Here is a 26,428-nt window from a genome sequence, read left to right as displayed (position 1 = left end):
TAGAAATTATTTCTTGGTCTTGGTGTCTTTGAAGTTCTTAAAACAAAACAAAATTCAATGTTTAACTCTTTCTATACCACTAAGTTCCACTGATCCACTTTTAAGTTACAGGTCTCTTTTTTTCTGAAAAGTTCAACTGAGTGTATGGATTAACCTGTGATTTTCATCCTTTCTTAGAATTTCAGAAGAACAGCAGAATCTCAGTTAATAAAACAGGATCTGAAAGATATTCTCCCTCTATCTTGAAGCGCGTTGTTATCCCATCACCATAGGAAGTTTTCATGATAAAAACAGGGAATGATGTAAGAAGATGACATAACTGAATAACTTATCAACTGTTAATTCCCTAGTTCTTTGTTTAAAGTACTACCTGAAGAATATGTAATACTGTCCCCTTAACGTTCTTTGTTTTCAATGAATACAAATGAACAATTTTTAAATTTGTTGCATATGTTGGAAATAGAGAAAACTGACAGAGAAAGGTGTTTTGATGCTGCTAGACTAATTCAAATATGAGTGTAAGCTAAAATCTAGCTTCCCAAAAATACCACTTTTGAATCTGTGAAACTTGAGAAGTTAGTTTTAGGAGAACGGATGTGATGGAGGGCTCTATGAGGAGGTATTCTGAATTCCAGTGGGTACCAAATACAATCACATGGAACCTGTGACAGGAGAGGGCAGAGGAAATGTGGAGACAAGAGAAAACATGTGACTATGACAACACAGGATAGACAGCTGTGGCCACACGGTCAGGAATAGGCATAGCCATCAGAGGCTGGAGAAGGCAAGAGATCGACCCATAGGGTCTCTTAGAAACTATGTCCCTGCTAACACATTTATTTTGGGTTTCTAGTCTCCAGAAATATAAGATAAGAGCTTTCTGGTAATCTAAGGCATACAGCTTGTAGTAATTTGTAAATAATCCTAGGAAACTGAAACAAGACATAGTCACAGCTTGGAGTCTAAGAAGTAAAATAGATCATGCAAGTGATGTATCAGTGTTCAGAACAGTCCATTCAAATGAACTTCTTCAATATCATCAATCAATGAGTGAAAATTATTTCTAAGGATAAGAATTAATCATTTACACAGGAAGCACTTACAGGAATCTGTAATTCCAATTCTGCACTAATCCTATGAATGAACACAACCCTAATTCCAGTTAGGACTGTCTATGGCGTCTCTGATTCCCATCTCAAAGAGCCTCCCATATCAGTAAACATTAACGGCTATGTCAATAACAACATACAAGTGATATCTTTAGCTTATTAAACATATGAGATAAAAGTATATGATGTGAAACACTTTTGCTGTGCAAGAATTCTCTGCAGTTTCAGTAAAAAAAAAAATCATAATTCTACCTTCTCTGTCAAATTTGAAAGCTAAACCTGACATTTCCTACCTAATAGCCAATGTGAAAAGGACATCTTTCTGCAGCCTGCTCAGGATAGAAGTAAAACAGACTGAGAAGACTATTTTATATATTCAGGAATACACACACACACACACACACACACACACACACACACACACACACACACACACTCACTCAGACTTATGAGGATGCTATGAGCCATCTAGATGAGAGGCTAGAGAGGTGTGAAAATGACCCTCTGGCAGCTCAGTTACAGAGAATAAGATGTGCTGAAAGTCAAGGCTGAGTTTACTTATAACAAAATTCTAGTTACCTCCTAAACAGTAACAGAAATTGGGACCGTCTGGTTATCAGCTACTGATGGCACTAATTTAGGCTGTCCACTAATAAAGGCAACTCATTATGTCTCAGCATATGAGCAAACAACAATTACCCAAATCACAAAGACAATCACAGGCCTCTTTTAATAAACACTGAACAGTGAATTAAACTATCACCGAGCATTTCCGCTTTATTAAATTGTTATATAAACATTTTGATGTTGTGGTTTACCCGAGACTAATGAAGCATTCAGATTGATTTCTACTGTTACAGGAAAAGACACAAAGCTGAGTCATTAGCACAGCATTCCTGTGTGAAAAAAAGACAAACTGGGATGATTAAAGCAGTGTTGAAGGAATCGAGAAGCCTGAAATTGGTCTTTTTTTATTTTTTGCCCTTTTATCTGTTTGCAAAGCCCATGTAATTCTTTACATGTGTTTATTCACTTTAAAAATATTCCACAATTTTGCAACAGTTGAAAACCAAGGAAGCCCATGATAGCAGAGCATTTTGTACAAAGTATAACCAAGCAAGGAACAAACAAACTTTACAATTCTTAAGAGGATAGTAGAGAAAATATGCCACAGGAGTTTTTCTTTCTACTCAGAATCTTACTTTGTACCCAAGGTTGGCTTTCCACTGGCAGTGATCCGCCTGCCTCAGTCTTTTGAGTGTAGGGAATATATCAGCATGTACCACTACTCCTAGCTTATATTCAAAAGCTCTTCAAAAATTAATTTTCTTACTTTGATAAAAAATAATTTGGCTCCAATTCAATAAATGGAATATCAAAGAGTCAAAATGTTAATGGAAGGAACAGAGACTGGTATTAGAGTCATCTATTTCTGCAGCCAGCTAAGCAGACATATGATTTGATAGATCCTGAAATACTCAGGGTCTCGAATGTTAATAAGCTGAAGGTTAATCAGGAAACACTAAAATGCAAATGAATAATTCAGGAAGTGTTGTAACAGGAATTTCATCAAGGTTAAGCCATAGGACTGGTGGCCTTGAATTAGTGCATTACTAACGGCATTCTCATGAGACTTTACTGGTAATTTTCATAAAGCCCACTGGCATAGTTAGTATCAGACACGACTTCAGGCAGACTGCTCTAACCCTCTACCCTACCCACCGTGCATAGGAGTATTCAAGGCTGGCCTGGTCAATTCTGTTCCTGAGGATTCCAATGTCAGCCGACACCATGTCGTCTAAGGCCTGTAACTCCTTCTGGATCCTCTTTAGTTTTATAGTCTCTGCTTGAGTCCTTTTAGATCTGGAAAACCAGGAGTGTGAGGTGGAGAAAAGCACTTTAAGACCACATTTCCATACATGATATATATAGAAAAGGACAGTAATTGTATATATAATTATAGCTCATGACACTCTTTTCAATAATTAGAAAAAATCAAAATTAAAATAAATGCTCTTTTTCCCTTGTTTTTCTAAACTTGCTATTAGTAGATATTATTTTAATGAACAAAGCAAACACTAAGATTTTTGCAAAAGTACAAGATGAATAGTACGTTTGTGAACTTATATCCATTCTCTAAGAAAAAGTCCTGAAAGAACGTGTCACTATTCCTCTCACATCGAAGTAACCACCACTGCCTCCTTCCTGAGTCCATTTTCACCTCCTACCCTCACTTGATATGAAGAACAATCTCACTAAATAACACTCCGTTGTCTGCTAACATCTATGTTGTCAATTTCTTCAGCCTCATCTTGTTCCCTTGAAAACTGTATATAGGCCCTTAAAATTAGCCATTGGACTCAGACACCCTCTGCTGAAAAGTATACCTGACTCCTTGGTCATTTACCTGTTTGTGTGTGTGTGTGTGTGTGTGTGTTTCAGAAACAGAGTGATAAACACAAAAGCGAACCTTTAATCATGAATCCACTCGTTTCAACTTTCACACATGCTGTCTAGGAGCAGAACCTCCCCTGGTAACTCTGCTACAGTGCGGTTTACACTCTTGACTTTTTCTGCATAAGGCATTCATCTCCCTTCCTGCCCGCACTCACTGGCCAGCCCAAGTCGTATGCCCAGTACTTGATTATCCAGTATTAATAACATAACCATGCTGCATTTCCCCATATTGCCGTTTCTATGTGATTCTGTCTTAAATCAAAGGGAGAGAAGTAAGGAATCTATACATTCTCTTTAAAGCAGAGGACAACATGGCCAGGCTGGCTCTGCACTCACAATTTTCCTGCCTCTACCTTCCAATTGGCAGGATTACAGGTATGTACCACTTCAGCAAGCTGAGTACAACTAATAACCCCCCGATAAACCTTCTCTACTCTTAGTAGCGACTAAGGGAATCCTTTTAAGAGCATAGTCACTTGTGGAGAAATAGATGGTATTATTATTTTATAGATTGCTCTTTTTCTTGAAATACAAGCCAACCTGTGAGTTTAATATCTTTATTATACTTCATGAGAAGTTGTTCTAGAAGGGATAAAACAAATCTTTTTCAAATGCTTTTCTCCTTGAGTTCTTCTGTATCTACCTATCTTCCTGTCACCTCTTCTCCCTTGTATCAAGTCAAACCTCAAGCAGCAACAGTTTAACTATCCAGCTGTGCAGCCTAGGCTGACCCTGCACTAAGAACAATTTTCCTGTCTCAGTCCTGGGAGTGTTAGCATTGTAGGCAAGTTCTACCACTCCTACCTGGAGGTCTTAAAAGCAAACCTGTCACTTGCATTCAGTTCAGTCACTACTTGGTTGTCACTACCTTAAGCCACAGATCAGGATCTACAAACTCAAAGCAGAGGAAGAGCAGCAGGGCCAGGGAAGAACAGCTTACAATGGGGTGCTGCAACTGGGACAAGTGCAAGTTCAATACAGTACACGAGAAGAGATTACTGACACGCTTAACACTGAAGGTGTCGAAGACACACCAGGCCTCGCACATGGTATATGGCGGCTGCGCTATGTTACCAATAAAGCACAGTACATTATTTAATAAACACGCCAGCAAGAAACACAAGCAAGGTTTATGTTAGCATAAGTCACTCCTGCACTGCACTAACCTCTTCACATGATAGATGCTAACACATCAAAAATAAAACCTGCATTCGCTGCTCATTTATACACACTGACACCTACTTCTGCTGCCGCCACAGCTGCATGTTAACAGATGATCAGCACTTGCAGCTGAACCCTGATGCCAGGCCTTCACTTGCCGCTGACACCACAAACACCACTCACTCAGAAAATTTCAGAAAAAAAAGAAAAAAAAAAAAAAAAAAAGAATCCTCCCTAAAAGGCAAAACTAGAATTTCAGTATCATTTAAAGCATAGTTTGTCTTAAAAGTAAGAGTTGCAAAGTATCTGTTTATTGGGTAAGGCATAGGAAAATAAACACGAGCTCTACAGAGACGACTGTGGGTCACAAGCCTCCCTCCAGACGCCTCACCTTTCCGCAATGGCTTGAGCCAAAAGGGCTTTCTTACGTTTATTTTTCTCTTCCATTAGTCGCTGTTCTTGTTGGAGGACTTCCCAACGAGATTTTTCTTGCCTGAAAAAAAAAAAAGGCACAAAAATGAATTCATGAAAAAGACTGTTACTCAACCCCACGCCTGACCAGTCTGTCTCCTACACATACAATTTAATCAGGCAGGTTACATATATTTTCTTTCAAAAATATCCTTAAAAGAAACCCATCTGCAGCTCATTATTCTGTTCTAATACGAACAAAGAACACATCTGAAGTAAAGAGGCTTCCAGAAATCGGACCTTTGAAATCTATATATGTGTATAATCTAGGAACCCACAAAATGGAAGCCCAAGAACTGTGACATTCTTTTAGGAGTACAAAGAAATGTGTGCATGGATAATAACATGTAAAATGGAAGTCAAAGAATATTGAGCCAGAGGTTTTACCTTCTAGAATTTTCTTTATGCAAAGTCTAGACTCCCTCAACATCTTAACAAACAATGTTTCTTACATTCTCTTTCACTCTGCTCATGTTTCTCCAACTTAAAAAAAAAGGTCAAACAGGTTTTTAATTGAAACAGAATCACATCACTTTACCTTTCTCTTTCCTCCCTCCAGCCCCTCCATGCCCCCTCAAGTTGATAGCCTTTATTACATACACATATGTGTACGTACAATCTCACACACACACACACACACACACACACACACACACACACACACACAACCTGCTGAGTCCTTTATCTCCAGCTCTTACAGTTTTAAATGATAGTTGTCTGAGCTAAACGCAAATGGAATACACTAAAACAGAAAGTCAAAGGCCTGAAGGCATGTACTATATTTTCTAACATATCCAGTTCTGAAAGAGGTAATGACTATGCCCATAATCATAAAGCTGTCAACTGAAATATAGCCACAGCAAAGCTCTTTCTTCCTCCTCCAGGTGTTTACCCAGCCCATCCAGAGACTTTACCCACAGACCTAGCAAGCACTCTACACCTGCCCGGCTCCTTCTGTTACTACAGCTTCCACTCAGGGTCAGCCTCTGCCATGCCTCTTGCTTCCCACTCCGCAGGCACGCCATGTCCAGTTCACCTGGTTCCCTCTCCCAAACTGTACACAGACACCTGTCATTTCTCTCATCACTACTTTGACTGGGATGTCGTCCCCTGGGGGCTCTGGTAACACACTACACTAGGAAGCAGGCATTCCCTCTAGCCTTGCTCTCTTCTATTTCTCTACTATTCGTTAGCCTTTGCCTTATTCAGAAAACCGAGATGTCATTACAGAACACTGTAGGATTGGGCTCTTTCCCAAGCACATCATTTCAGAATTTTTCTTTTTAAAAACAATGGTTCCTCAAACAGCAGTCCTCTATGGCTGTTCTAGAGCATCTACAATCCAGTGATTTTCCTAATGACATGTGATCTAAAATGCCCATCACAGTCACAAACTCAAAGGCTTCCTGAGCTATAGAGAGAGTCTGCTGTAAAACAAAACAAAACCAAGCAAACTTAATTCATATGGTTTTATACATCTCAGGAAAATAAATTCTGCCATACAACTCTGATAGGCAGAACTCTTGTGATACAAAAACTAGTCCAGAAGGGATGAGGAATATACTTGATATTGGGAAAAACATAAGGTACTTTGAAATTTTTTCAGAAAAGGAAAAACAAAAGCAAATGCTATCTTTTCTTTTCAGTACTGAGAATTTACAAGTTAGCAAATGGAAATTTCTATAAGAGTATAGCTAACCTATATGAGTTCTAAAACAAAGATATCTCAACTCGATTAGTCCCCTGCTCCCGTGTGTGTGTTCATGTGTGCACACGCATACTATACAGTTCAGCTTAACCTGGTACTTACTATGTATCGCTCTGGCCTCAAGACTTGACAGCTACTTCCTTAGCCAAAAACTATACTTTCAGAAATGTGCCACATGGCTTGCTTTAAGAAACCTGTATCTTTTCTACATCCTATAGAACTCCTCTGTAGGGTAAAAATAGCTAGTGTGTATGATAAAGATAATAGTTAGGAGGTACATTCTAGGCAAAAATTCAACAAGCTGAATTTTTTCCAGTTTCTGGGTCAGGGGGAGATGAACAGTCTCATAGACTTACTAACAATTCCATTTTCTTTTTCTCCACTTGGCAATCCGGCTTTGGAGTTCGACTCTCAGCATTTCTGTGACCATGATGGGAATTCTCAAGTCCTGGTTCCCGTGGTTGACTTTCAACACCTTGTGGCTTTCCATTTCCAGGGGAAGCGGGAGGTGTGAGGGGGCTAGGGGCATCCGAGGACGGAGGACGTGGTTTCTGACTGCTGGCTCCCTGCTTGGGTGTGGGGAGTAGCTGCTCTGGAGGTAATGACCCATCTTGGAGACCAAGCTTTTGGCTCTGCGCTAGAAGGGCCTTTTCTCGCTGAATCTGTTGTCGAGTTTTTTTCACAGGGACACGGCGCTGAGGTTCAAATGGATCTATATAAAAGAGAGAATGAAGATTCCTTGTGTGAATCATTTCTCTAAACACATAAAACAGTGGAATTATATTTCTGTTAACTCAGGAGCACCTCCCTCCTATCCTCTATCTTGAAAGCTCAGGAAAAAAAAACCATCCATTTTCCTGGGTTCAACACTTCTTATATCATTATATATATATTAATATTTAACAAAACCCCGCCTTGCTCTCAGTTCATCTTTATAGGGAATCTATATCTTTGAATCAGGCCCAAGGACACAAGGCAAAGTTTCATTTCAACTATAGGACTATCAAAGAACTGCCTAATTTAACTAAGTTGCCAATTGAATTCTCTAAAATATTGTTATTGTTGGTTTGATTCACGTTTTTTCTGCAGAAGCAACTAATGGCTTGTTCTCAAATGTGACATCCTTACCTTAGATTTACACCTTCGAACAATGCTACTTATTTCACACTGTTTTAGCTTACAGGTCAGTCAAAGACATATGCACCAAAGACAAAGACCAGGTAAGTTCTAATCAATGCATTCAAACTAATTTTAACAGTAGCCTGAAGCGAGCAACAGAGGAAGATAAAACAATTACAGGGATGTTTTTAAAAGGACAAATGATGCTCCTCTGGGGCACTATTTATACTGAGATTAAACTCTTAGTGCTCATAATTAGTGAATTTCACTCTTATACTACATCTAATATGATTTACCAGAGAAAGAAAACCGCACTGTATAAAATTATGAGTCCTTTCAAGTAAGCGACTCAAACAAAATTTTTAAGGCTGATCATGTCACACAGTGGTCATCATTTGCCCAGCATGCTGTACAAGGCCCTGCATTCAATCCCTAGCACAACAAGAAAACAAAAACTAACCAATCAAAGACATTTGAAGCATGATATTTAAATTGTATACACTGACCTCTGAAGTACAAGTTCATTAATTTAAACTTTCCAAAGTAAAGCAGAAAACTTTGCAGGCATTAGCTTGGCTTCAGACTACTTCACTGGACTCAACACTTGCCATTCCTGTTCTAAACTATCTGCTGTACTTAACCCGTGGAGACAATGAAAGAATGACACATACATGGAAAATGATTAAAAAAAAAACAGAGATAATATCAAAATTGTGTATTGTGTTGGTTAATCTGAATCATCAACTTGATGAGATTTAGAACCACCTGGCAGATGGACCTACGAGCACACACCCACTGTAAGTGACACCAGTCCCTAGGCTGATATCCCGGTTGTATGAAAGGGAGAGAGTGAGTTGAACACAGGCATTTACTGTTTGTCCTCTGTTTTCAAAGTGAGGACGCAGCACAACCAGTTACCCTAAGCTTCTGCCTTGGGGACTTCTCTACCATGGCAGCTGGTACTCTCCAACTGTGAGCCAACACACACCCCTTTCCCCTTCACACACCCCTTTCCCCTTCAGTTGCTTTTGTCAGGGTACTTTATCACAGACATAGGAAAAACAACTAAGACACAGACTTTCTCAGAAAACACAGAGTATTCTCCTCTACAGTAAGAGATTACTGTTGGTTACCATTCTTATTGCACCATCAAAAATGTCACTGGGACTGTTTTGGGCTCCAGCTAAAAACAAACTGAATAATACATAGTTCTTTTGTGACTCAACTATGGCTATTTTGCTCTATATTTTTACAGAGCACAGATATAAGGCTTAGGATGATATATTTTCACTAGCATCAATAAACAATCAGGGCATGTGAAAACAGAAAACACTGTCGAAGTACTCTGTACTGGAAACTAAATAGCAAGACGAGAGCCAACCAAGGAGGACTACCCACAGGAATTTCTAGCCAGCCGCTGTCATTAAAGCACTTTAGGCCAATACAGCCAGAAACTGATTTTCACAATTAAAAACAGGCACTTGAAATTATTTCTAGATTTATTTATTTACTTATTTCTTTATTTCTTTTGTGGTGTTGGACTGAACCCAGGACTTTGCACATGCCAGGCAAGTGCTCAACCACTTAGCTCTGGTCCAGCCCCTAAATGACAGTTTTATATAAATTGCACGTGGTTTTACATGTAGGGAACTGTAACAAGCATTAAGATCTAGATTATACCATAATGGAAACCCTCTCCATCTGCAGTGGCATGTTCCAGCTAAAGGCCAGGCTGATGATACAGCTCAGAGGGGAAGCAACAATGACACTCAGGGGCCAATCCTCAGAACCATAAAGCAACAAAAATAAAAAAGCAAAGGCCAGCAAGCAGATGCTATCTTGTGAACTATACTGACAACTATTAGTATTACCATTTTAAAAACTGAATACTCAAAAGCAAGGAGGGAAAAGTCAAACAAATTTTAAAAGATTTTATTTTATGTATATAAGTGTTTTGCTTGTAGGCAAGTACAGCATATACATGTAGTGACATCAGAGGCCAGAAGGGGGCATCAGATCCCAAGGACCTATTTTTTACTTAAGGTTGTAAGCTGCCAAGCATGTGCTGGGAACTGACCCCAAGTCATCTGGAATACCAGGGAGAACTCTTAAGCCCACCTTCTCTTCAGTCCCCAAGTGATTTTCCACGTGTGTGTAATATAGCCAACACGCTAGGTCTGTGAGATCCACTCTCTCTCTTGTGCTCTCTGACCCACCTATCTTCAATAGCATTTGAATCATGTATTGATCATTTCCAATAATTGTCTACAAATATTTCTAAAAAGTATTACTTTTACCAAAAGTGTACTGTACTTCTAAGTATTTCTTATTTAACACCATATTGCCAATGTTCATCCATACTATCGACACTGTTACAGTCATTTGTTTCAAGTGTTGAATTGCATTCCACAGAGTGACAAAACCAGAGTTTCCCTGTCTTCCCCTGAGGGACACTTAGGTTGGTTTTATGTCTGTGAACCTGGCTATTATGTCTCCTTATGTACTAAAATTTGCCTTGGATACTACCCCCAAACTACTGGGCGATAAAGTATTACATTAGATGTTAAACTGGTTTCTAAAATGCATTTTGTCCAGCAAATGTGTAAGAAGCCACATTAATACATGGTACTGTTTTGTTTAATGTTTTAACTTTTGGCAACGCAGAGAGCATAAGGTGGTACCTGTTCTTTTGATTTCTAATGTCTGCTTTGTGCTGATGGAGCATCTATTCATATTCATTTTCTTTGAAGCATCTATTATTTCTTTTAGTTTTATTCATACATTATTAGCAAAGAGTTGACAACATAATTAAAAAGAGAATATTTCAATAGCAGAAATGACCATACATCTAGGGAAGAAAAATCTAACAACAGAAAACATTCAAGGTTTATATGGGGAAAATTCTAAAATGTGTTACAAGGCATTACAGATGGTCTAAATAAATGGCAGCACTTACCACCTCAGTGGTAGTGTTAGTTACATGATGACATCAAATATCTCCAAACTCATCTAAAGATTCGATGCAATTCTAACCAAATTCCTACTCCCTGAGACATGATAAATTTGTTTAAAAAATATTTTATGAAAGTATAAATGTTAAGAATAGCAAGGGAATTACTAAATAAGGACAGAGACAAGAGATAGTATGAATATCAAGAATAAAGACGTTGGGTGAGATGGCTGAACAGGTAAAGTCACTTGTCAGCAAGCCTGAAGACCAGAGTTCTGATCCTTAGGACCCACATGGTAGAAGGAGTTAACTGACTCCTACAAGACATCCTTTGACTGCCTGACCCATGCTATAGCCAAGGGACCCACACACACACACACAATAAATAAATAAATAAATAAATAAATAAATATAAATTGTAAAGAATAATAAAGGATACATAGAAATAAATATATATTTTAAAACTGACAGAACATAGTTGCACCATGTTCTCTCATTTTTTCCATGATTTCAACCACAGATCATATGTGTGTATATGTATACACATATACATACTTGTGTATATGTATGTCATATACTCTTCCAGTCTGTATGACTGAAAATAATTCAGTTTAAGATGCCAATGCATGCAGGTGACATACTTCCCCACCCTCCACTACCACCATTTCAGGTAAATATAAATGTTTCTAGTCCCTAAAATTATATGACTTACTTTTTAAAAAATAATTTACTAGTGAAAGCATTTAATTACCAATGTTCTATTTCCAATCTTCTTTTCTTCCCACCAAAAATAACTGCCATGTGACAGCATCAAAAGACAGTGTATCAACTTCACCTAGCAACCCATAGTACACATGACCCTAGACTGAAAAATAAGCCTCCATTATTTTAAACAATTGGCTATGTTCAAGTATTTTTATTGCTTCAATTTAAACTGTTTTAGGCTAATACCTTAATTACCAATACTGCTGTATTTATCCCTCCCTGATTGTATCTCCTTGCCTCTCTACCAATTCAAATTCTGTTTCATCCCTTCCATATTCTTCAGATACAGTCTTAAAATACACCTGCTTTATATATTTTTCATATATAAACTGTATCAGAGTGTATCTACTCAGCTGCAACTTGCTTCTTTTGCAACTATTTATGTAATTTATAAATTAAAGAAAGTGGCTAGTGACTAATAGAGTCCCACCAACTAGTGAGTATTATTTACCCTCACCTGTTAGTAGACAACTGGTTTGTTTCTAACTTTTGAATATTATAAACAAGGTGGCTAGGAACATTCTTGACTACACATGCACTCCAGTGTTTCAAAAGCTCCCGGTCCTTACTTTTGCTGGCAACTGATCCCATCTTCCTAGATTAGTTAACTGTACTCTTAACCGCTGTGATAAAGATGTGATTTCTGCAGCAAGATAGAAGGCTTGGTAATTTTATGCTGATCACCGTGTTCCACCATGGCTTCACATAAAGATGCGAAGCTACTTCCTCTGTTCTCACCGATGTCATACATGAGTGACTTTATGTTCACAGCCTAACGTTTTGTGACCAAATGATAGACCTTGACATTCAAGTCCTTGTTACCTAACCAAATCCAAGCTGAAGAAACAGTTTAAAATATTCTCTTAGATAACAAATATACTTTTTTTTAATACATTTTTATTAATTTATACATATTACATCTCAGTTGTTAGCCCATCCCATGTATCCTCCCACTCCTCCCTTCCTCCCACTTCCCCCCTACTCCCCTCCCCTCCCCTAAGTCTGTGTCTGAGGGGGACCTCCTCCCCCTGAATATGCTCATATGGTATCAAGTCTCTCCTTGGTGACCTATTATCTTTCCTCTGAGTGCCACCAGGCATCTCCGTCCAAGGGACATGTTCAAATATGGGGCACCAGAGTTTGTGTGAAAGTTAGATCTCCTTCTCCACTCAACAGTGGAGAATGTCCATCGGCTAGTCCGGGTAGGGGTTCAAGGTTTTTACTGCCTATTTTTTCCTTGGCTGTTGCCACAGTTTGCGGAGGGCCCCAGGGCCCAGACTTGCCTGTAGTTTTCCAGGACCCACTGGGTCCTTCCATTTCCTCTTTCTCCCAGGCTTCTCACACCTAAAGTTTCAATAGGATGTCCTCCCCTCTTACCCACTATTCTGGTAGGTACAGTTTTTCATGGGGACGTACACCTTGGACTAGTGTCTCGATATAAGTGAGTATATACCATTTAGCTCTTTTTGCTTCTGTGTGAACTCACTCATTATGACAATTTCTAGTTCAATCCATTTGTCCACAAATTTTGGAAATTCCTTGTTTTTAATAGCTGAGTAGTATTCCATAGTGTAAATGTACCACAGTTTCTTTATCCATTCTTCTATAGAGGGACACGTAGGTTGTTTCCAAGTTCTGGCTATTATGAATAAGGCAGCTATGAACATGGTTGAGCATATGTCCCTGTTGTGTAGTAGTACATCCTCTGGGTATATTCCAAGGAGTGGAATAGCTGGGTCTTGAGGAAGCCCTATTCCCATTTTTCTGAGAAAGCACCAGATAGCTTTCCAAAGTGGTTGTACTAGTTTGCATTCCCACCAGCAATGCAGGAGTGTTCCTCTTTCTCCACACCCTCGCCAGCATGAGGTGTCAGTTGAGTTATTGATCTTAGCCATTCTGATGGGTGTAAGATGGAATCTCAGTGTCGTTTTGATTTGCATTTCTCTGATGACTAAGGAGGTCGAGCATTTCTTTAAGTGTTTCTCAGCCATTTGATATTCCTCTGTTGAGAATTCTCTGTTTAGCTCTGCGCCCCATTTCTCTATTGGGTTATTTGGTTTGGTGGTGTTTAATTTCTTAAGTTCTTTATATATTTTGGATATTAGACCTTTGTCAGATGAAGAGTCGGTGAAGATCTTTTCCCAGTCTGTAGGCTGTCGCTTTGTTCTCTTGACAGTGTCACCTGCTTTACAGAAGCTTCTCAGCCTCATGAGGTCCCATTTATTAATTGTTGATGTTAAGGCCTGGGCTGATAACAAATATACTTAAGTCCCACATCAAACCTTTGCCCTGGCACATTAACTTCTGCCAAAATTTAACCTCCATGGGCTATCCCCACTGTCCAGTAAGTCCTCAGCATGAACTGGCTCGACGGCTACCACCTGTGCAACATCGACCATGTTATTTTACACTCTGTCTCGTTAATCTACAAGCTCTCTAAAGGCAAAGGTGCCCTGTTCATCTCTATATCTCTAATGTAGAAGTTATGTTGCATAACAGGATAGCATTCCCCTTGTTCAGGATGACAAGGTCCCTGGGCCAGACAACACACCTGATTCAGAAGCAGATACCCAGAACTTGAAAGTCGGATCATATAGGTCTTTGAATGGTGTATGGTTCACATATAAAAAAGGAATCTGGAGACATCCAGATGGACAGAATCAGTTGGGACATATTTGATAGTATAATCTTATAAGACCCCTGGACCAGCCCAGTGTCCCCCAATGTCCATAAGGCACACTGACCCCATGTTAGTAATTGACTTCCTTTTGCACCTGTCAGCCCTAGAGAATTCTCACTCATATCCAGGCTAAAAATTCCAAAGATCCTAGCCATATCCAAATCTCTTACAAACCAACTACAGACATGGAGAAATTTAATTTTATCCTTAAACAAACGTTTCTTTTTTTAATGTTGCCACTAGTGGCAGAAAGTTCTCACCAAGAATAATGGCCACTACCATAATTTTCACATATATCTTTATGAAATTTCAAATACAGGTCAAGAGCTTTTTAAGACGTTTCCTACCAAGTTGTTGTTGTTGCTGCTGTTGTTTTTGTTTTTTGGACACAGGGTTTCTCTGTGTGAGCCCGGCTGTCCTGGACTCCTTTGTAGACCAGGCCTTGAACGCACAGAGATTCGCCTGCCTCTGCCTCCCGAATGCTGGGATTACAGGCGCACGCCACCACACCCGGCGAGGATCGGAAATGTAATTAATCAGAAGCAAGCTCGTTCAGTGATACATAATTACTCCATAAATCCCTGGGAGAGAGCACCAGAATTTGGCTGTCCCTTAAGGACAGGGACGGACATGTAAGAGTCCCATGCACGCATACATAAATACACACACACACACACACACACACACACACACACACACACACACACACACACACACAAATCTAATCTCTCAAAAATCCTATTGGTTTGCTGACTCCCAAGAAGTGGAAAGAAGTGCGAAATTATCCGGTAGCCAGAAGGAAACGCAATACAGATGTATCATAAAAATCACTTCTTTTGCGTTTATTCGCTCTCATGACTCCTTTCCCAATACCTGTTTTTGTAAGTTCACCACAATTATGCGATACGTGAAGCAGCACTCTTCATTCACCCTGGCCCCAATATTACATCCATTGATTCGTGCGGCAATCCTCCCTAAGGGACCATTCAGGTGGTAGCCTCGCTTTCTCTCCCTAGACTAAATCCTTTTTGCATAAAATAGTCAATTCGTCAAAATACGGACCCTAAAAGAGAACACCCCCCACACACACACCCCGTGCGCCCCTCTGCCCTCCGCAGCTTAGACATCTACCTGGGGCGCTCCACCTGGCCACCCTCTTTTGCAGCTCAAACCCCCACGCCCCCTCACACACCCGCAAGGCCTCCTGTCCCTCGCAGACTCAAGACTCCACACCCGCGCGCATATATGCCGTTACCTTTATTCTGCTTTAGTCTCCTCAACTCTTCCTCGGAGAATCCTGCCCAGTCCTGAGCCATCAGCCTAGCCCTCAGCACCCCCAGGGCGCCCAAACCTCAGCGCGCAGACTGCCAACACTGCTCCCCAAGCACATCCGGGTTGCTTCCGTGGACTCCTCGAACAGCCAATCAGCGCGCCGAGCTGTGGCGCAAGGACCCCATCGGGCTCCAGGTGCCGGGCCCTGTGGGGCTGTCCCGAGAGATGCCTGAAGATCCGTCTCAGCTGACCGCGCCGTCCCGGCCCTCTTCTCTCTTCAGAGGTCTCTGCTCAACCTCCCAGCTCTTCTTGTTCCGTATGTTTGACAGAGATGCGAGCGATGGGAACTTGAGGAAGGGCGGAGGACAACAGGCAGGGAGGCAGTAGCAGAGGAGGCCGAAAGGGAGGCGGGTCCTGTGTGACCAGCTGGGAGAAGCCTGCTGACTAGCTTGCCTGAGATGTGGGCTGTACTGGAACATTCTTGCCTGGTAGGTCGTTAGCCCTGAGCAAACCCTGAATAGCTCAGCTATATATCCAATGGGCAGTTCTCTGCCAGACAACAGCATCTTGCAGATTTCGTTTGCTTCCTACCTGTTTTGTTTTCTTGTTTCTTTGGTGAGTCTCAATACCTCATCTTCATCCTAAGACATTTTGCTGGCTTCCAATTCACAAACCTTCCAAGTGCTAGGATTACAAGATGTGCCTTACCTTACCACAACCAAGTCCCAATTGATAAATTATTGTTTTGCCTAAAGCTTTCTTCTAGAACTTCCATTTCCTCGTTTTAAGTATCATTTAGAAACTTAAAAGATGCAAGGCTTGTCAATGAATGCATAAGTCAGGATTTTAAAAACCCCAATAGTTATATTTTAATATTTCTTTTTCACTATCTTTGCTAACAGCCACCAAGCCACATTACATCGGTTACAGTTTGAAAACTCAAGAGTATTAAATTTTGGCTTAATGGTCAATATGTTTAATCAAGTCAAAATAAAAAAGCATACTGGAAAGTAAAATATGGTACCAATGACTGAAATGAGCAGTTTAAAAAACAGGCGGAGGAGCGGGGAGGGAAGGAGAAAAAAAGAAGAAGAAATGAGCACTTCAGTTTAGATAGTATCAGAAAGAAAAAAAAAATGTTTGACGTCTTTCTTGTAGTCTTTGAACTTTGAGACTAAGTGGGTTTTCCAAAATTCAAGGATGGCACACGTGTTTATCTTAAAGATGAGTTTAATTTCAATACATTTAAAAGGTGAAGTGCCATCCAAAAGGATTAGTTCCATTCAAGTTTTGAACATAGATCAAATATGTTACAGTTTACATTAATTAACTCCAGAATAGAATGTGGTGATCAGTCACGATCAGGTGGCTGTCCCCGCTTGTCCTCTGCACACAACAGCCATTTACTGATGACCCAGCAACATGCTCAAACCAATTTGTGTGTTCTCTGTTACGTTTTGCACACACATTTTCTATGAGTTTCAAGATTTATCACTAATCTTAAGAGATATGGTAATTCTGGTGTTTTAAAAGGTTTTGCCTTGACCCTGAATGCAAATCAAGGCACCAGCAAGATATAATAAAAGCTAATCAAATTGATCTGTATAAAGTTATGCTTTCCCATCGCCCCTATTTGTTGTTCAGTTGGTCCTTCCTCAAGGAGTCTGCTTTTGTCGGTCAGGGAGGATATTCTGGTGGGGACTTAGCTCCAGAAGTCTTTGGTCTGCCAGAGTTCTTTGTTTTGGGTTGAGGTTATCTCTACAGATTAGTTTAGCTGGAAGTATCAGTCATGTTAAACCAACTAGATTTAAGCTAATTTCCCCCCCATTTGCGTTATAAATCTGGACCCTACCACCACATACACCGGGGTGTTATTGCTTTCCTCCACACAGAAGGCTTCCTTATTTTCTAGAGGACTAGGCTGTGTTTTTCTAATCATTTGGTCTGTTTTTGTTTCTTCTAACTAGTTTGTTTTTAATTATATGTAAAAATCTCAGTCTTGAGTGGCTCTGTTTTGTAGCATTCTTTTTTCATATTAAGTTCTGTGATATACATTTTTGTTTTTAAAAGATACACACACACACATTTCAGCATGTTCATGTGTTTATAAAAAGGGATCATCTATGACAATTTGAACTGTAGCATTGTCTTCAGTTGATTCTCCATTGGAGCAGTTGGTGTTCTTTTAAAATTAAAAAAAATCTACAGCCAGATGTGGTGCTTCACCCTTGTGATTCCAGCACCCACAAAGCTATGGCATAAGTTGGAAGCCAGTCCACATTACTGTGAGACTCAGTGTAAAAATTAAAAATAAATTAATTAATTTGAAAAAACCTAATTGTGCTTGTAGCCCACTTATAAAATGGAGCTGGCTGCCTGGCTCAGGAGGTTGAGGTACTTGCTGTGGAAGACGGACAACATGAGCTCAGTTCCTGGTGCCCCACGTGAGGGTGAAAGGAGAGAGCCAGCTGCATAGTGTAGCTCTCTGACTTTCATCCAAACACTGTTGTATGCACACCCCACACACATCCAATCCCACACAGTGGTCATTTTTTAAACATTTGAAGTAGCTTCCTACTTCACTTTGAGTAAAATCCCACTTCCTCCACGATCCTACGTCATCTGGCCTCTGCCTACTTCTTCTGTTAAGCTGTCTTTCCCCTTTCTTCACCCTCCTTAAAGTCTAGTCAGGTGGGATTTCTTTTGACTTGAGAGTGTGTAGCCCCTCTCCCCGACTCTCTGCTGGCCTAGCTTTCCCAGTTGCTGTTCCTTAAGCTGTTATTGATCTTGTCCATTGGTTCTTCCTGCTTAAGTTATGGTCCCAAAATCCACATAGGCTTTTTATGACCACACTATCCAAATATTATCCTCCTATTTCCTGGTTTTTTTTTTTTATGTTTTATATAGCACTGAGTGCAATTCCTAGGTTATTTATTATATTTTGTAGTTCCACAAACCTCTTATTTACCCAGTATAAAGCAAACTAACAGCTGCTAAGCACTCAATATGTATTGAAAGAACAAGCCTTTCTGAGTTAAACAGTCATTTGAAACATTTCCACATTAAATGCATTTGAGATTCCTTTCTAGAATGAATTTCCATGGTGCTAAAAAAAAAATATGAACCACATTATTCATTTCCCTCGCAGTTATGAACTCATTAGTTAATTTAAAAAATTTAACTAGTTGAGGAAAGTCAGTGAAGGTTTTGCTTGTTTGTTTTTACAGCCCAATGTCAGGCATTTTCATAACACTGTGGCCACAGTAACCGGTAGAAGCAGTGGAGGACAGACAGGGGCACAGTCGCTTTTGGCTCACAGTTTCTAATGGTAGTTAGTGTTCTGTGGTGAGACAGTGTTGTTCACAATGGAGGGAGTACATGGCAGCGGCTTCGTGTACCGCGGAGAATCATGAAACAGAGTACGACGTAACCAGGACCGAGTATATGTTCAAAGACCTGTGCTCCGATGATTTACTTGTACCACCTAGTTCCGGCTTCCTGAAGATTCTGAGCCCTTTCACATCAGTGCCAACAGTTGTGATACTGGTGGTATTCAAAGCATAACCCTGTCTGGGAAATTTCAGATTCAAACCTTACAAGCCTCAGCACACTATTTTAGGAGGCTTCACAGTTTCCAGTAAATGGGTCTTATAATTCTGTCCAATATATCTCTAGTATATAACATAATGCTATTATAAGTAGTTTTACTTACTTTTAAAGTTTATCAATTATGTTGTATCTATATAAACTTTTGTCTGAGCGATGGTATCTTGGAAAATCCAGCATGATAGAATTAAGGGGTGAGGGTCTTTTCGGGGGCTTCACTAGGTAAAAGGTTTGGAACACTCTTGAGTGGGATTCAGGTCCATATGGTATAGCATGTGAGAGCCTTCATGTCCCTCTCGCAGTGAGATAATACATCAAGAAAGCAGCTTCATAGGAAGTAGAAAGCAGTTCATCACTATAGCTGATGGAGCTTTGAATGTCCCGAGTTCCTAGATGATGAAAAATCAACTTTGTGTTTGTAAAATCTATTCAATATATGATATTTTTTAAAATAAAAGGCATGCACTAATTATACTACACATAATACTTTATTTATCTTATAGTCTGTTTGCCTTTTATTTCCTTTCTTGCATTACTGGTGGGCGTAATGGAATAAAAGTGGGACCAAGTAGCCTATTGGATTTTGAGTGTGCTAGCCAATTTTGATTATTCACTTGTTTGAATTGAGAGATGTACTAATCTGGGTGTCTATGGGTACATCCCCAGAAAGGATTAGAACATGGTGCTGACCTAACCGTGGGCATATTGTATTATCATAGTACTGGGTGGAACGTTTTATTCGTGCTAATTATACCAACTTTGGTTGATTGTGATTTTGAGTCTCGTAGTCTTACTGCTTTCCTTCTGCTTGCTTTGTTGTATATTGAGAGATGGTGTAGCTGGTGTTTGCTACCTTGTGGGTTTTCCTTTTTCTCACCTTTTATCCACCACCCCCCCCCCGCCCTCAGTTTCACCCCTTATCACTAGATAGGATAGAAAGGACAAGGTGAGAGAGAGGGGGGGGAGGGAGGGAGGGAGGGAGGGAGGAAGGGAGGGAGGAGGAGGAGCATAGAGACAGAGAGACAGACACAGAAACAGAGACACAGAGACAGAGATAGAGAGACAGAGAGAGAATCCCTCACCCTAATTTTTCTCTTCTTGTTACTTCTTTGCTTGCAAATGGTCTCTGATACTTTGTTGGTTCTTCTTTTTCCCACCCTTTAGTTCCTCAGTTTTACCCCCTGTTATTAGACAGGAAAAAAGAAAGGATAAAGGGGGCAGGGGAGATCCCTGAATCTAATTTCTTTCTTCTTGTTTCTTCTTCTTTAAGCATGACTACTAACACGTCCAACCTACCTCCCTGAATGAACAACTACCACCACACACCTACTGGGGTTCTAGCATTAATATATCCTCTGAACGTTCCCAGAATTCCAAATGTCACACAATCTCAGAAATTATATGCAGCTGGCAAAACCATGTTTCTGCTAGAGCAGGAGGCAAATCATGGTCAGCTGCTACAGACAGTCCAAAAACAGCCTCAAGTCCCCACACCTGGGATTAAACTGAAAGCATATTCTTGTACTATTTCTGTAGTTTTAAGACAACCGAAATTCCAAAATTATCACTACGCATGGTAAGGAAACTACCCTACTATAATTATAGATTTGTTTACCCCTCCTTGAAATTTTCTCAGTTTGGTGTCATGGCTCTTCAAACTCTGTTATTGGCTTCATAAACATTTGGGATTGTATATTTGTATTCTTTCACACGTTTATAGTAAAATGACCTTAGCCTTCCCTGAACTTGGATATCTACATTGTTTGACATTAAGACAGCTACTCTCACTTTGTTTCAGTAAATATCAGCTTTAATGTGCCTGTTCCTTAGGAACATGGCCTCTCCGTTCTTAACTTATTTGCGTCCTCTTTGTTTTGTTATCGTCACTAAGGTTAGCTTTTTAAGATCATAGCATGCATTTACTTATCATAGGCTGGCTGTAGGTAGTACAATGCCACATGTAGTCTAAAAGCCTGATCAGTGTAGAGCGCCACATCTTCCCACGTGACCCTCCTGCTGTTGTTTCATCTATTTCGTCATACACATGCCCTAACACCCACACTGCATTCTTAATTTTATTTAAACTTTCAAATATCATTTAAGGAAACTTAAACAAGAAAATCCTATTGGTTAATCACTGTAGCAATCACTTTTGTGTAGCTGGAAACAAAATATCTGAGTGAACAACCGAGAGAAGGAATGGTTTACTTGTGCTTGTGGTTTCAGAGGGCTCATCCCATGGCTACTTGGCTCCCTGTGCAGAACGTTGCACGGCAGAGGTGACTGTGTGGTAGAAGATGTTCCTCACCTCATAACAGAGAGGTAGCAGAGAGGGAGACAGAAACTAGAGACAGGTATAGCATTTAAGGTACAGCCTTAGTTATCTACTTCCTGTAATTAGGCCCTACCTTAATGTTTTCCAGAACCTTCCAAAATAGTACAACTAGCTGCAGGCCAAAAACATAGGCATATGGAGAACATTTCATGTTCAAACCGTAAGGCCCGTGTAGATATAACCCTTGGTGCGCTTCATGTCTTGCTGCATATCCATATTTCCAGCAGGTGTCGTTTTTCTTCTGCTTTGAGGCTTTCCTATAGTGTAGGTGTGATGACCTCTTTAAACTTTTGTCCATATGAAAATTATTTTGCTCTTATTTTTGAAAGGTACTTGTGTGTATAAAATTATAGAAGGGCTTCCTTGTGTTTTAGTCAATTATAGATGCTGCTCTATTCTCCTGTAACTTGTATCAGTTTAGGTGCAAAAATCTATCACATTCATGTTTGTTACTTTGTGCATGACACACCTTTCTCTGAATTTAAGATCTGTGTCTTTTCATTGGTTTTGATGGGTTGAAGATGATGTTACTTGCCATCATTTGCAGATATTTTCATGGGTTTGTTTCTTTGAGATGATTGGTGTTGTGACTTTATAGTTATTGTCAGATTTGAAAGTTTCTGGTCACTAGTTTTTCAAGGTTTTGGACTTTCCTCCGCCTCTTCTTTTGTGATTTTTGTTACACATATGCCATCCACTTTGAGTTTTCCTAGAGATACATAGTAATGTTTTAATTTCTAAGTTTTAGCATTCTTCTTTCTTTGCTGCAGTTTGTATAACTTGTTGACTACATCTCTGTTTTTCATCATCATATTTACTGTTGTCTTTAATATGTTATCACATAACTTGTGTCATTGAAACCACTCTTTTATGTATCTTGTTTGTTTTTATTTAGTTGTCTTGGGTGAGTGCCAATTCAGTTCCTGTTGCCTCTTAGTTGTAAATGCAGTTGTCAACACTACTTTTTTGAAATTTATTTTTAGTTATTACACAAAGTGGTAAGTGTTATGGCGTTTTCATATATGACTTGTTTTTATTGGCCTCTGTTTCTGCCTTACCCTCCTGCCGCAGTCTGTCCTTGTATCCCCAGGAGTGCTCATTATACTCCTGTGTCGCATGTGCTCTATTATCCTCTCTTCTTCTATCTACCATCTCATGTTCCCCTTTCATGTGCTACATGTGTACACACACAGGGTGGGGTGAGAAGAGGGAGAAAGAAAGAAGATATTTACATATAAGAATGAACATGTAGTAGTTCTGAGTCTGAATTGCCTTAATATAGTCTTCAGACCCACCCATTTATTTTATTTTATTTTTATTTATGGCTGAATATACATTTAAAAATTGTTATTAATTTTAAAATTTTTATGTATACATTTATATTATTACACATTTATACAATAAACTACCTACAGCAAGAAGAACCATGAAGCAATCAGGAATTATATAAATGTTACATTCTTAGTGTTTTGGCTATTTATATTTGGCAGCCTTGAAGAAAACATCATTCCTATCTTGGTACATCTAAAATTCTGAATGTAAATACCTATCACATCTCATCATTATCAACTTAAAACATCTATCTAGCCCTAAAAACATCTTAACCCCTAAATGGCTAAGCTTAATTGTAAAACTAAACTATCTGGTCTTCAACCCCATCAGAGACTTGAAAAGGAATAAAATTAATTACCTGAGTATACAGGGGGTGCAGGTTAGCAGCTTCCCAATGAGACGATGACAGAAACAGTTTGCTGCCTGAACAGTCACCCAAAACTCTCTATAATGTTGGCGCATCATCCTCAGCCTTCTGGCCCAATATATCTGACAGACATATTTGTGAGGCAGGAACTATTGAGGACTTCCTTACCCTGTGTTGGCATAGTTTGGACGTCAACCTTGCCTGCTTCCAAGCTTGCCTTTTTTTTTTTAGGCAGAATTCTGTCTTTGGTAGAAACGAGGACATTTTGCCCAATGGCTCGTTTGCCACATTTGAAGCCATCTCCATAAGGAGGTTCTTTGATGCTCATCATCCTCTTTGAGGCAGGCTGGGTGTTGCCAGGAGTTAACCTGTCTCATTGTCAATGTCTTTAAAATAACAAAAGCATTTTAAATGCCATATTCTATATGTCTCTGAAGTTTTTGAAGACCTTATCTAACTATTTTACCTTCTCTTTCTATAGAATCATATCTATCTGTTGCACCTAAGATGTATATTCTTGTGATAAAAATAGACTAGTAATTGATATGACTAAGATTTGATCAACTAACAATTAACTTATATAACTTATTTATCCTAAACAGCCTGCAATACAAATTTCAAAGTATCAGAAGTAAGCCTTGTATTAGAGTTGAGTTCTATGAGTACAATACCTCATATTATTTATTATATATGTTATATATATATATAATATGTGTTAGGAATAAGCTTACATTTGAATTCTATACCACTGTATCTGAAATTAAACTTATTTTGCATCTATATACAAAATTTTATACCAGTGAATTAAAAATAACCTTGTGAATGACAATCAAGGCATTAAGTTGAGGAGTAGATTCACTAATCTACTTTTTGTTCTATCTTTCCTATATATTTCTATACTTTCCCTTCTTTCTTTTCAACCCCTATCTCCAAACCTAGGAATAGAAGATAAAGGAAAAGAGAGACATCCCTCAGTCCAACTTTGTTTTCTCTCTAAATAAGACCAATAATAACTTATAACCAACTCCCATTGAAAATAACCCTCTATAGTCCAAGATAGCAACCAAAAACCTACCTGACACCCCTTAAAGGAAATGGGGCATTGTTCTCTTAAGGCTTCTTCCAGCTGATTTGGGACAAATAATACCTTTTTAGGAATCCATATAAAATTGAGAACATGGTTAAACAAACTACGAATCGCATTTGTGGTCCAGTTTCTAAATATTGAGAAACTCCAGGCTTAATTAGAGTCCTGTGTGGGACAATATGAAATGCTGGACCAATTGCGATTGGAAGCTTTCTTCAAAGGTGTCCTGAGAGCTGTCTTGTTCTTATGAGGAACAGCAACTGAAGCACGTGGTGCTGAAACATGAAGGATGCAGGATGTCATTGTCCAGAATGCTGAGAGGAACGAATCCTGTCAGGTCTGATCCAATGCCAGTGTCCAGTTCTTCATTCTAAAAACATATAAAGCTGTGACAGCTGTCACCCTATTGATTACCAGGGTTGATTCAGCTCATCTGGCTAGGTGGGTGTCCCCTTCCTCCCTTTCCACTCCATGTGCATCCCTCCCGAAGCTGCATTCTCCGCTGAAGAGGATGACATTCCTTGAATAGAGGAGGACTGGTCTTAGGTCAAAGGTATACAAGAAGCTGCACTCCCCTGCCAGAACCTCCAAACAAGCTCAAGGCTGAATATACGTCTATTGTGTACATATAGCACATGTTTATTGTCCATTTGACCACTGATAGGTTGCTGGTTGATCTCATTTCCTTAATGTTTTACCTGCAGTGATGTGGACTCCTTGGTAAGCTTATGGAATGGTTCAAATATTATTCTTGTTTTACAGATGAAAAACCCGAGTCACAGAGAGATAAAAATTAGTTGCTGCAGTTTGCACATCCTACACAGTAAGGCCCTGCCATTCTGCTTGTGAGACTTAGTTTCCAATGACTATGGCAATGTTTAATTGAATGCTTTATTTATTCACCTTTTCTTTCTGAGATGGAGGTCTCTCTCTCTCTCTCTCTCTCTCTCTCTCTCTCTCTCTCTCTCTCTCTCTCTCACTCAGTGTGTGTATATTAAATCACTATTTTTATTCACTAATCTCCCTGTCTCACCTTACCTTGAAGTTTTCTGGCTTCAGTTTTTAATTGTTCTTATTTTTTAATCAGCATTTCTTAATCCATTCTCTAGACTGTTACAAATGTCCTAACCATTTCCCTTTTTATTAATATTTGTATTCATGCCATTGGTATTTGGAAACATTGTGGTTGTCTATCAGAGTTATTTAAGAATAAAATGCTGGATCTGGGGAGATGGATAACTCAGTAAGATGCTTGCTGTCTAAGTATAAAGTCCCAAGTTCCATGTCCAGACCCATTTAAAACGCCAGGCAGAGCAGAGCCTGTCTGTCACTCCAGTTCTGCAGCTATTCTGACAGGAGGACCCCTGAAGCATCTGAGTCGCCAATCTTGCCAAATTGGTTGGCTGCACATTCAGTGAAAGACACCATTTCAAAAAACAACAACAGCAACATTTTTTTTACACATACAAAGTGATAGAGGAAAACACTTGACATCAACCTCAGGCATGCATACATGGGCATTTACATGTATGCACACACAAATGGTGGTCTACAAGTCAGCCAGCAGCATGTTTTCTTTCCTTTGGGAAACATTTGGACCTCTTTCTGTCAGCTTTCAAGTTTACATTTATAGTCTTAGACTTTTTAATCTGTCCCCATATGGATGATTATTAGCCAGGGGTGAAACATACATGAGAAAGTATGTTTTATTTATTGTTGCATTGCAAATAGCTAGAACAATGTCTGAGATGCTGCCCTAACATGGATGGATTGGATGGGTGGATGGATGGATGGATGGATGAGTAGATGGATGGATGAGTGGATGGATGGATGGATGAGTAGATGGATGGATGAGTGGATGGATGGATGGATGGATGAGTAGATGGATGGATGAGTGGATGGATGGATGGATGGATGGATGGATGGACAAATAGACGAATGAAAAAAAGAATGTTGGTGACCAAAGAGGGAGTGATTAGGCACAGTTTGTGGCAGATGACATATTTATT

The 26,428-nt window shown here is 39.5% G+C and overlaps 2 protein-coding genes across 4 annotated transcripts in view; one reads left to right on the top strand and one right to left on the bottom strand.

Moving 5' to 3' along the window:
• Positions 1–15,837, bottom strand: part of GORAB (golgin, RAB6 interacting) — a 20,403-nt gene extending 4,566 nt beyond the window's left edge. The window contains exons 1-4 of one of the 3 annotated variants that reach the window (XM_084756127.1): positions 15,676–15,837; positions 7,267–7,618; positions 5,119–5,220; positions 2,832–2,972 (exon numbers count right to left, since the gene is read on the bottom strand). In XM_084756127.1, the coding sequence (XP_084612253.1) occupies positions 2,832–2,972; positions 5,119–5,220; positions 7,267–7,618; positions 15,676–15,736 (656 nt within the window). In that variant the 5' untranslated portion in view covers positions 15,737–15,837. Of the gene's footprint in view, positions 1–2,831; positions 2,973–5,118; positions 5,221–7,262; positions 7,619–15,675 lie in introns of those variants that run through there. The other 2 variants (XM_084756128.1, XM_084756129.1) reach the window with 2 other exon arrangements.
• Positions 15,838–15,878: 41 nt separating this feature from the next.
• LOC311597475 (uncharacterized protein) overlaps positions 15,879–26,428 on the top strand; it is a gene marked incomplete at its 3' end in the record, with an annotated part of 321,153 nt that continues 310,603 nt past the window's right edge. Inside the window, exon 1 of the mRNA XM_084781709.1 lies at positions 15,879–16,180. Within this exon, the coding sequence (XP_084637835.1) occupies positions 16,151–16,180 (30 nt within the window). The 5' untranslated portion in view covers positions 15,879–16,150. The remainder of the gene's footprint in view (positions 16,181–26,428) is intronic.

The sequence above is a fragment of the Acomys minous genome (genome assembly GCF_964271855.1).
Source record: "Acomys minous genome assembly, chromosome: 1".
NCBI classification, from domain to species: domain Eukaryota; kingdom Metazoa; phylum Chordata; class Mammalia; order Rodentia; family Muridae; genus Acomys; species Acomys minous.
This window is presented reverse-complemented; position numbering and strand designations above follow the sequence as displayed.